This window comes from Triturus cristatus, chromosome 5_1 (genome assembly GCF_964204655.1).
Source record: "Triturus cristatus chromosome 5_1, aTriCri1.1, whole genome shotgun sequence".
Classification (NCBI taxonomy): domain Eukaryota; kingdom Metazoa; phylum Chordata; class Amphibia; order Caudata; family Salamandridae; genus Triturus; species Triturus cristatus.
The window spans coordinates 69630836-69643423 of NC_140587.1; the positions used below are offsets into that span (position 1 = coordinate 69630836).

Below are 12588 nucleotides of genomic sequence, written 5' to 3' on the forward strand. Positions count from 1 at the left end.
TTCTAATCATCGCTGCAAGTATACTGTTACACATGTATTACCCTATTTCCAAGCGTGCTTTCAATGCTACTGCCGAACATTCTTTTAGCGAATTACCCCCGCATGAGTATGTTACATCATTCCCATCAGACCAGCAATGCTACAAATTGTTGGATATGTGGCCGACTCCCTCCCTATCAGAACTACAAGGGAGTTCTGCCTCTCTTTCCGTATCCATTCACACACAATGGCTCCTGTGGAGCATGGTTTAGTTTGATTAATTCCCTAGATTCAAATTCAGTAGTTTATCAAGACAACTGGGTATGGGGAAACCTGAACCTAGTTTTACTTAAAGTCTGCTACCCTAACAAGGAGGGACTTCCCAAAAGAACAGGAACTGATCTAGAAAATGAAGTATATGGATTAGGTAACTTTACACTTAACCTCATGATTCTGAATGTTGAATCCGAAACTGTACCAGTCTTGCCCGCTATGTCAGTATTTCCAGTTAAAGGTGAATTATGTGTAAGAAAGAATGGTTCATTACACATGGGCCATAGTAAATGTACCACTGTAATCGAATTCAGTGATCAAGGCAAGTCTACATTTAGAGCTTCGCGCCATTCCTACTTCATATGTGGCCAGACCGCATATATACGTTTACCTCTAGATTGGGATGGTACCTGTTACATTGCATTCCTTTTGCCACCTGTTTTCCTAGCCCCTCCTGATTATCACAGAAATACCCATTTAGTACACAATAGACAGCAGAGAGATCTCCCAATTGTCGACTATACTGAAACGGCATGGGAACAATACACAGATTTCAATAAAGGTTTCTTTCCCTATATAGGTACAGTCACTAATAGTAAGCTGATACATAGATTAACTAGAACCCTTGAAGCAGTAGTGAATGAAACTACTTCCGCCTTAGGCAACTTAACAGAGGAGCAGTCTGCCATGCGGATTGTTGTTCTTCAAAATCGTCTTGTCCTTGACGTCATCCTGGCCGATAGGGGCGGAGCTTGTAGGGTCATCGGATCAAGTTGCTGCGTTTTCATACCAGAAAACTCGCCGTCAGTATATAAAGCCATAACTCGCCTTCATAAGATTGTAAGCCAGATACACCAGAATCCAGGCACCTGGACTTGGTCCGGTTGGTTCTGGAGCGTGTTGTCAGCCTGGGGATGGAGAATCCTATCCTTCCTAGGTATTGGCTTTCTCATACTATTCAGTTGCTGCTTGTGTCTACAATGTGGGCCAGCGATTTGTGGTCTGTGTGCCACATCGTGTATTCCGCCTTCAAGTTTTCACTCAAGATCCCGGAAGAAGAAAGAAGAACAGATGATGCTATATGAACAGATTGATGGATTGCTAAAGATCGATATTTCATGAAGGGTCCGTAGGGGACAAGGAGGGAATGAGGAAATATGAATTTTATGATCAGTTATGTCCCCTATCTTAGACCCCAACGGCTCCATGTACATGCTACAAGTACATGTATGTTCCCTCCAGTTCCAGCTATGAAGACGCAAATACATGTGCGTCCACCGTCAACATGTCCTCTTTCAGATCCGCCATGAATGGGTCGGATATTCCGTTCCTAAGTATGATTGGCCACCGACTTTGTGTGGTTCACTTTCCACGTTTTACAGTTCAGGCAAGTAGGCCCCGAATTCTGCCATCAAGCCTTTTCCTGCCTTCTGCCTCTGAAAGCTCCAGCCTGAGCTCGCATCTGTATCCATGAACTCTGTCCTACTCCCTGCGCGGCTAACGGTGCCTGACACGGCCTGTTGCCTGCCAAAAACTGTATTCAGCCTTCAAGTTATCTGCTCCGCTCCTCATCTAATGCATTCCTGTCTAGCAGTTTAGGTAAACATCCTTCCAGCTACCGAGCAAAGGGCCCGGCTTCACTGTCTTCATGCAAGTAATTCATAGCCCCTGTTACCATGGAAGATTCCTGCCCCTTCGCATCTCATGTAGACACTTAGACGCTTGTACACGCACTAACAGTCAGTATAGAATAGATTCTGTCCGAGAGACCTTTCCTTTTGGATAATACAGTTCCTTAAACATAAGATATTAGATATGATTTGGGATTAGGTTGACCTGACCCCCCAGACTTCTGTCTCCACATGTAGAGCTAAATGTCAAGTTCCCTTCACCCTCTAGTTGCACGTCAATCACACGTCATGCGGCTACGCGCGCATCTCTGCCAAGTATTTCTGCTGACATTGCAGGATTCTCTTATGGATCCACCCATGTGTGACATCATTTTCAATGACGTTTCTAGTATACGCCTATTGTTACGCCTTTTTTCATTACGTATGTGTATTCTTATCTGTATTATCAGCTGTTACGCCTCCTGCATCTGTCTCAATGTAATGCTTTTCTTATATATGTCTTTACTTGTCAATAATGTATTGCCTATCCCTTCCTGAACCTTCGTGGTGATGGAATAAGATGCCATGGTTCGAACCATAATTCCTTGTAAGGAATAAAGCCTTTCAGAACCTCTAATACCACGGATTCTGCCTCTTATTTTTACTGAGTTATTCTTACTAGACTTTACCGCATAAAAAATAGTACAGGTAATTTAAATATTTACCACACGCCTGGCGGATTTGGGATTTAGGGGTGCTGTCTAAAATTGGCTAAAGTCCTTCTTATCGGGACGATCGCAAAGGGTTCAACTCGGCGATTATAATTCAAACAGGGGTGATATTCCCTGTGGCGTGCCTCAGGGCTCTGCATTATCCCCTCTGCTTTTCAATATATACTTGCAGCCCCTAGTGACTGCACTGTCCAATCTGGATTGCCGAGTTTTTAACTATGCAGACGACACTCAACTTATCCTGAGTATTGACAACTCGGCCCAAGCTCAAGAGACAGTTCAAAATATCCTAAGATTCACCACTAACTGGATGACGGTTAATTCCTTGAAAATTAACCCTGACAAAACGGAGGTCCTCGTCATTCCAGCAAATAACAACCTCTGGAGTGGCTTGTTTTGGCCCAAAGAACTCGGGGCCCCTCCATGTCCGTCACCAGTCGTGAAAAGTCTGGGAATCAAGATCGATTCGGAACTCTCCTTGAGTTACCAGGTCTACTCAGTGGTGGGCATCTGCACCGGCGTCCTGAGACAACTGAGAAACTGGTCCCCCTCCTATCAGTTTCCTTTATGAAATCTATAGTCTCAGCTACTGTTCTATCGCGCCTCGATTATGGGAATGCGCTCTATCTAGGACTCCGTCTGAAACTTATGAATCGACTGCAGGTTGTACAGAACGACGCCGCCAGGCTGATTTTTAGCCTTCCTAGGAGGACCCATGCTTCACCCTTGCTGCACAAGCTACACTGGTTGCCTGTCAGACAGCGCGCAAAATTCAAAGGCCTGTGCATTGCTCACAAAACCCTCTATGGCCACGCCCCCGGCTACATAAGGGAACGTTTAGTTAAATACGTGCCAGGGCGAGTACTTCGCTCTACAGATGCCTCCCAGTTAGTCTGCCCTCAGAGCAATTTGGCTACCAAGGGTGGACGAGCTATCTCAGTTATTCTGCCACGACTCTGGAACCAACTGCCGGATACTTTACGAAAGGAACCGGGTTTGCTTCCTTTCCGGAAGCTGCTATAAACTCTGTTATTTAAAGACACCTTTTAACCTAATTCACCACCAGGACTGTCCGTACCGGCTTGAATGCAACCTCTTTTCTGTCAAGCGCTAAGAGACCTGTTGGTATATATGCGCTATATAAATAAACATACAAATACAAATACAAACATGTTAAAGCTGTCACGTGTACCAAGCATATACATGCATGTGTGGGTCTCCACAAAACACACTACATGTAATAAATTATTTGGCTACATACTCATAACCCACATCATGCAACAGTAGATAAAGGACACATTTCTCATGCATAGCAATCAATCAATCAATCACTGCATTTGTAAAGCGCGCTATATACCCGAGAGGGTCTCAAGGCGCTGGGGAGGGTGCTACAACAATGCAATGAGGCCCACAGGCATGTGAAATCCAATTATGAGCAAATGTACAGTCAATAACTAGGCAGAGTGGTATTCATTTACATTATACAATTGCAGTCATTTATGGTTACACTCACGATCAATGAATGTGCTACTGAGGGCTCTCAGTAGCACAGGAACGCATTGACATGACATATACCAGTTTACATATCTACACCATTTGTCAGTTCACACATGAACAAAATCACTTTGTCATTACAGCTTCCAAGGTGTGGCACTGTACTTCAAGATCCTACAGTGGCATCGATTTGAGGCTATAAAGGTGGAATCTGGGCATTCATGTTGGCCTTTTCTCAGTGGATGCCTTATGATGGCACTCACACGTAAACCTCTGTTTGAGCTTTATTAAGTCTGGCATATATGCACGATGACAATGTCATGATATCTACAGATGTGTGAGCATGCGTTGGTGCGTCACAGGCACAATTAATCCAGTTCAGTTATTGTGTGATTAGTTGGCTTATTTTGCTGTGTGGCACTGAAGGTAGCTAAGCTCAGTGTCACCATGCAAGCGATGGGGTGATGTGGTCGAAGCATCTAGCCCCTGTTACCAGTCTCGCTGCCGCATTAAAGGTTGTTTTGAGTGGAGCTGTTCTCGCTTTGGGTAGCCCTGACAGGGTCGCGGAGCCATATTCTAGTCTGGAGACCACAAGTGCTTGTACTGCTTGTTTGAAGTCCGAAGGTGGAAGAAATGGTCTCAATGTATTCAGTATGCTGAGTTGGAATGTCGCACTGCGTGTGGTCGCACTGATGTGAACTTTCATATTTAAATTCTTGTCCAGTGTTATGCCAAGGGATTTAGTGAGGTTAATGATGGCAGGTCTATGATGTCACTTCCTGTGATGTCACGCAAGGTGATGTCACGCGTGGTGATGTCCCACCCATTTTGCCTAACTTGAGGAGTCCCAGCACTTCTGTTTTTTACGACTTGTGCTCTGTGCTCTGCATGCACTGATGCAGTAAACTTGTGCAAAAAGGATGTTGGTATTGCTGTGCTTGCATGGCTCCCCACATTAAACCCAGACCTATCACGTTGAAAATGCTTGTTTTCTCTTTTTCACTTTTAATTTAGTGTTATATCGTGGGTGGTCGCATGTGCACACATCACAGTCAGGCATACACACATATCAATGCACCCATCTCAACATGCATAATCTTCACGACACGTGCATTTCAGCCATCTTGTCGGAATTCGTTTTCTTTAAAAAATTCATATTTGCCGTCAATGCAGGTCCACATTTGTTTGGTAACAGGGATTACCTAAATTAAAGATGGAACCTATTGACTTTGCCAAAGCTTGTTTATCTAGGTAGGCAGTAGCATGGATTTATCCAATGTGTGAACCCTTCGAATGATATAGGAACAGTGGCAAGAGCTTGGTGAGATGGTAATCGGCGACACTCTCACACAATTGTTTCTGCGTTATCGCTTACATGCAGTGTGATCCTCTGCATGTCAGCCATTATCATACTATGGCAGGGTGGACCCCACCAAGCTCTCGAGGGATGAATGCGAGAAAGCATGTGTGTGGACCCAAGCGCGCATGATGCTGGTCCGAGCCTAACTGAGGGGAAAACAGGAGCTTCTGACTTCGAATTGGTGTTTAATGTGTAAAATCTTCTAGCTAAATGAATGCTGAGGCGAGCAGTAATACATTAAAAGTGCTTGGAGTCCTGTAAATTCCTGTGTGAAGTAGTGGCGCGAGCTGCATTGCTGGAATAGCTGGGCAAGCCCGCCCTCTATGGGAAATGCGTCTTCCGAGCAAAGGGATTGCAGCTGAAAAACCGGACTCTCTGGTCCCAGCGCCTGTCAACAAAAGAAGCAGGAAACACACACTGAGAGGCTCAAAACCCGGCAGACAGGCATCGAGCTCAAGCAGTCACACTAGCGGATACACAACATCACACACCGAGGCTGCAGCCTCGCGATACATCACCATTTCACAAAGACGTCACACGCAGGAGTCACAAACAGACTTCACACACAGGCATCACACACAAGCATCACACCAAAGGTCAAATAGACACTGTCACATACAGATATCACACACACACGTCACACACAGGCATCACACACAGACACACACATATCTCTCATAATTCCACAGCTCCATCAGGCTGCAGAGATGACGGCTGCTTTGGTCTCCCTCCTGGCTGCTGCCCTCCTCGTTGACACAGGTGAGACTTTCATTATATTGTATAGTGTGTGTGTGTGTGTGTGTGTGTTCATCAGTGCAGGGCTTGTCTCTGTGACAGTGCACTGTGGAGTAGCTGTGTGTCTGTCATTGCGGGGCTAATCTCCCTGACAGTGCACTGTGGTGTAGCTGTGTGTGTGTGTCAGTGTGGGGCTTTTCTCTGTGATGGTGCAATGTGGGTGTAGCTGTGTGTGTATCAGTGCAGGGCTTGTCTCCAGGACAGTGCACTGTGGTGTGTCAGTGCCGGCCACTGTAGTGTAGCTGTGTGTGTCAGTGCATTGATTGCCTCTATAATGGTGCACTGTGGTGTAGTTGTGTATGTGTCAGTTCAGGGCTTGTCTCTGTGACAGTTCACTGTGGGTGTAGCTGTGTGTGTGTGTGTATGTGAGTGTGGGGCTTGTCTCTGTGACAGTGCACTGTGGTGTAGGTATGTGTGTGTCAGTGCAGGGCTTATCTCCATAACAGTGCACTGTGGTGTAGTTGTGTGTGTGTATATGTGTCAATGAGGGGCTTGCCTCTGTGACAGTACACTGTGGTGTAGCTGTATGTGTGTCAATGGGGGGCTTGTCTATAAGACAGTGTACTGTGGTGTACCTGTATGTGTGTGTCTGTGGGGGGGCTTGTCTCTGTGACAGTGCACTGTGGGTGTAGCTGTGTGTGTGTCAATGCGGGGCTTGTCTACATGACAGTGTACTGTGGTGTACCTGTATGTGTGTGTCTGTGGGGGGCTTGTCTCCGTGACAGTGCACTGTGGGTGTAGCTGTGTGTGTGTCAATGCAGGGCATGTCTCTGTGACAGTGCACTGTGGAGTAGCTGTGTGTGTGTCAATGCAGGGCATGTCTCTGTGACAGTGCACTGTGGTGTAGCTGTATGCGTGTGTCAGTGTGGGGGTTGTATTTGTAACAGTGCACTGTGGTGTAGCTGTATGTGTGTGTCAGTGCGGGACGTGTCTCTGTAACAGTGCACTGTGGATGTAGCTGTGTATCAATGTGGGGCTTGTTTCCATGAGAGTGCACTGTGGTGTAGCTGTGTGTGTGTGTCAAGTCAAAACCACTTTATTCGATTTGTTAAAATCATAAAAGTATGCTAAAACAGATATATATAAAATTTCACAAATCACAGTTACACAGTTAAAAATATTTCCATAAAATTTCATCGCCGACCATAATCAACTTGGTTACTTAAAGCAGAAATAGTTTCCTAGTGTTGGATGAGATCCACGTCTTGTGATAGTTTTAGTCTAGCCCTTCTATCTCTAACAGCGGCTACTAAAAAACTAGCAACACAAAACATAATTAATGGACATTCAAGCAGGCTTAAAAACAGTAAAGCTGGCTTATACTGAGTAAAATTCCTACTTTTTAACAAAGGAATGATAAACTTTTTCCTGGCAGATTTGAAAAACGGACAAAAAAGCATAAAGTGCGTAGTGTCTTGTGGCGAAAGATCGTCACACTTACAAGGGGCAACATCTTCTAATCTATGCCAACCAACCACATCCCAGAGAACTAAATGTAGCTGTTTGAACCGCAATTTGGTCAACAACCATCTATGAAACGGGTTGGATACTATTGAAAGATATGGTGACAACCCTGAGGACTGGGAAAACAGGACGTGTTCCCTTACTGAGGATTTATGGAGTTCATCTTCCTCACGTTTGGCCTCCCTGAGTTTCATAAAATTGGTTTTTACCCACTCAAGATCTGCCTTACATAGCGTTTCAGGGTTTAAAAAGATTTCTGGTCTCCCAATGTAGGCAGATAACGACTCTATATTAGACAACCAAGGAATTTTGTTCATGTTGTCAAGTCGAGTACAGTCCTTTAAGATTTTTTGATTTAGAGTAAGATTTGGGTTTAGCCATATTTTAATCCATAGCAGCAGAGGGGCTAATTTGATCATGTCTGCTATATAGCCAATCCCAAGTTCCAAATGGACTGAGTAAGAAGCGGTTGATTGGGGGAGGCCAAGGAGGGAGCGCAAGAATTTGTTTTCCTCCGTTTGGATCACGTCATGTTTAATATAACCCCAGATTGACGCCCCGTACCTTGCAATAGAAATAGTTTTAGCTTTATAGATAGTTAGTATTGCCTCTATCGGCTTTCCTCCCAGCCTTTTAGCAAAGCCAAGTACTGCCGCAGAAGAATTTCTCACGGAGTTTACCTTAATGGAGAGCTGGGGGGCCCATGAGCCTTTGTCATCAAAGACAACTCCCATGTAAGTGAAAACCTTCACTCTTGAGATTACAGCTCCCCTACAGAAAAAAGGCTTTACTTTATTTTTTGCTTGTCCTAACGACATAACATGGGATTTGCCGTTATTAACCACCAAATCCAAGCTATGCATGAAGTCCCCAAATGAGTCCAGCAATCGTTGCAAAGCCAGGGGGGTCCTGGCCAACAAGACAGCATCATCCGCGTTAAGGAGGACCGTGATCGGGGTACCTCCCATACGCGGAACATCCCGTGTTGCTGTCAGCAAGTCTTGCTCCAAGGCATTTATGTATAGGGAAAACAGCATGGGAGCTAGGATGCATCCCTGACGTACCCCTCTACTAGACTTAAAGCTGGACGTACACTTTCCTTCGGTCGTCATCCTTATCGAGGCATTCAGATCTTTGTGGAGCTCTGAGAGAAAATACACGAGGGGTGGGTCAAGTCCCATCTCTAGGAGCATTGACCACAGCTTTGACCTGTTTACAAGATCAAAAGCCGTGGACAAATCCATGAATCCCAGATAGATGGACCCCCCAGTCGCCCCGGTGTATTTAGCTATTGTTAAGAGGAGGTTCAAACATTGATCCTCCGTGCTCCGACCGGCTCTAAACCCATATTGTACGTCTGACAGAATGTTATTATCAGAAGCCCAGTTCGTAATCCGAGCTAGTACAACCTTCCCCAAGATTTTTACGGAGGAATCTATCAGAGATATGGGCCTGTAGCATCTGGGGTCAGCTCGTTGACCTTTCTTGAATACCGGGATTATAGTAGAGCGAGACCAGGATTTAGGAAAACCCACGCATGCCGAGGTGTTAAATACATTAGTCAATATGTTGGCCCAGAACACCGGATTGGCCTTGTACAAATCGGTGGGAACTCCGTCAGGGCCAGGAGCCTTCTTTCCAGCCGAGTCTTCAATTGCTTTAGTAACCTCTCCTATGTGAAACTTAACTGGAGACAGGGAGGAGACCAAGGCTTGCCCAGGAAAAGTTTCTAGATCGAGGTGGCTACCATATATATTTTTAAAATGACTCAACCAGTCCTCCTCTGCAATATTAGTTTCCAACACATTATTATTAACGTTGGAAAAAAGAGGAGTATTAATAATTGACCAGAATTTCGCACTGTCTTTTAAGGTTGCTTTGTCCATAAGATCGGCCCAGGCGTTTTGTTTAATTTCTTTTTTCCGGGACAGCAGTGCTTTTTTGTAATTACTTCTTAACTGCGATACCTGGGTTTTATTCCTCGGGTAGGCCAGAAGCGCCTTTTTAAGATTATTATGGGCTTTGCTACAATTATGGTCAAACCAGCCAGTAGCTACATTCTTAGGAGCTGGTCTACTTTTGCTAGTCAGGTCCTTAGCCACTATAGTGCAAATAGCTTCAAACGAGGAAATAACTTTCTTCCCCGTGGAATGTTGGTCGCCACAGATTTCCAGATCCAGGGCCGCCTTTAGCCTAATTAATTCAAAAAACTCCTCCGGAATTACCTTAGACCAGTTTAGCCTCCTCCCCTGGTCCTTTGCCTTAACTTCAATGTCCGTCATATGTGGGGTTGAGATGTTTAGGAAGGAAAAACCATCCAACAATTCAATTACCACTGGATTATGATCGCTAAATAAAGACTCTATAGCATTATAAAAACATACATATTTTAAAAGACCAGAAGAAAGAAATATGTAGTCAATTATTGTGTTACTGTCCCTTCCTGTAAATGTGGGAACCCGTGAATTTAGATCATAGAAGCCTGGATCATACAATTGATTTTCGGATAAAAGTTGTTCCAGTGCTTCCCCCTTACTTGAGTGCTCAAAATGTTGGGGGGATGTTAGATCTGGACCATCAATATCATTTAGGCAACAGTCATGACTACATAAGTGTACATTAAAATCACCTAACAGTATAATATGGCAAAAAGTGGTTTGCTTCAAATTATAAGTTCTTAAAAAGTCCGTCAGCCATAACAAATGTACATTCGGCGAATCACCTTGCTGAGAATTATAACAATTTACCATTAGTAATTTCGTATTATTGGTAAGTTTAAATTCCAAAATTAGGAAGTTGTTACTTTGGCAGGTTATCCTGCTAACTGATCCATTTAGTGTCACCGAAAGCAAGATCATTAAACCTCCTATAGCCCTTCCAGAAGGTGATTTTAGAGCTGGCACAAAAAAGGACGTATAACCGTCTAACCAAAAGTCACAATCAATTTCCCAGGTCTCTTGAAAAGCCAGAATGTCATAATCTTTCAAAAAAGTTAACCAGGATGTGTTGTCTCTCTTGGAGCGTAAGCCGGCAATGTTCCACGTTAACATTTTAATAGAAACCCCCTTGCAGTTGTCAACAATCAAGTGATTTACATTAGTACATACGGGGGGATCTAGAGGTTGTTTATCCTCATTAGAGTCCTGAACGCGTCCCCCCCACAACTACCCACCTCCTGTCAATCACACGTATCCAATAGAGAGAGTGCCTCAAATCGATTACGCGTAGGGATATGAAACCCACCCATGAACTGATAGTCAACACCTGCACCCTGATGGGGAAACGGAGCCAATTCTGTCACTGGAAAGTGGTTCCTCCGGTTTATCAGGTGAAAGCTATCTCTAGATGGGGGGTGGGGGTAAAAATAGCCCAGAGGACGCGCCTGGATGTTATTTACCTCTTGTGGCAAGGATGCAGCCCTCAGTAGGACAGTAGCCGCATGTTGAGTGTGTCTAAAATTGACTATGACACACTCACCAATAGATGTTTTTATGGAAGGCCCGATCCAATTTACTCTTCGAGTACTTAGGATATCATTAGCAAAATTAAGAGGGAACCCACACTTCCTATGTAACCACGAGACTGCTTTTAGCTTGAGGGAGTCATGCGATTCCTTTTGCAAAGGGACTAAATGCCTGTCCTGGGGTGGTACATTGGTTAGAATCACGACATAAGGGGAACATGCCGGAGGTAGATTTATAGTTCTTCTTTTCATTTCCACCTCATCTTTATGCACCAGGACCGACTCCTTTACTACGGGGATTACTGGTTTTGGGGCTAAAGTGGTCACTGGGAAAGTTGACGTAACTATATCATTGGTATTAGAGGGCTGAGATGGTGACTGTTGAAAATCAACTCTATCTGTGTTCAATTGTCCAACTACACTCTGGGCCTTCCTTTTATTATAGTCTACCCAGTTAGAATGATTTGATAATAATCCACCCAACCTCTTAACCTCATCAGCGACCTTATCTAATTTCTGTACTAGAGGTTGCATTAGTAGTTCCAATTTAGTGTCAAGTAAAACCTCAAAGGAGCTGAGTAATAGAGAGAGTTGGTCAGGGGGTAATAGGGTCTTTGCAACGCAGCTGCTGTTTAGAGGCTCGTCTAAATCAATCTGTACATTTTCCAGAGTCTTGACCCTTTTTTTATCCTTTGTATAAGCCCCCCCCTTTTTACATTGTTGCTTTCTACAATTCCTGACGGGTCTTGAAACAGGAAAAACCTCGTCAATATCTTCACCCGCCATATTTGAGTCTGAGGCCAAAGGATCCATGTGAATCTGCACGGAGGCCTTGACCGTTGCATTGACAGGGGGGGGGGGTCACAAGTACCTTCGACCGTCGTACCCATCACTGCATTAGAGGGGTTTAGGAGACTATCTTGGGGGCTATCCATCCCCAAAGAGGCCCTTCGATCGCTATTGATTTTGTTGATCTTTTTCACAAGATAATTATCGAGAGGTCCAATCCCCGAAACACTTAGTTCCTTCTAGCTTGTGGACATTTTTAAAAGCAATCACAGAATTACAACTCTCGATACCAACGGGTTAATCACTAGTTTGGTAACAGTACTGTGCAAAATACCAAAATTTCAAATTTACCAGTGTAGATGGCTTCGCGGCCCTAGTAATCCCGAACACGGTTGTAAGGGGTATGGCCCAGCCCAGCCTCAGACAGTCCCGGACTGTCACAGACTGTCCGCCCTTTGTCCGGGCTTCGTCCGGCGCGTCCCGCTCGCGTACCGCGTAGCGGGTGGCGCTATCGGTTAAGTAGGGCGTTTTTCACCGGTCAGGGGCTGGTGGGCGGGACGAAGCACAGGTGCAGCTCCACACGGACTCCTGGGATACGGAGTCCCGTGTAGTTCCTTTGACCCGCGGTGG

The 12588-nt window shown here is 44.9% G+C and overlaps 1 protein-coding gene across 1 annotated transcript in view; it reads left to right on the forward strand.

The window, feature by feature from the left end:
- Nucleotides 1-5818: 5818 nt before the first annotated feature.
- The window catches only part of LOC146830202 (lymphocyte antigen 6E-like), a 55010-nt gene continuing 48240 nt past the window's right edge, over nucleotides 5819-12588 (forward strand). The window contains exon 1 of the mRNA XM_085604032.1: nucleotides 5819-6206. Coding sequence (XP_085460158.1) covers nucleotides 6155-6206 — 52 coding nt within the window. The 5' untranslated portion in view covers nucleotides 5819-6154. The remainder of the gene's footprint in view (nucleotides 6207-12588) is intronic.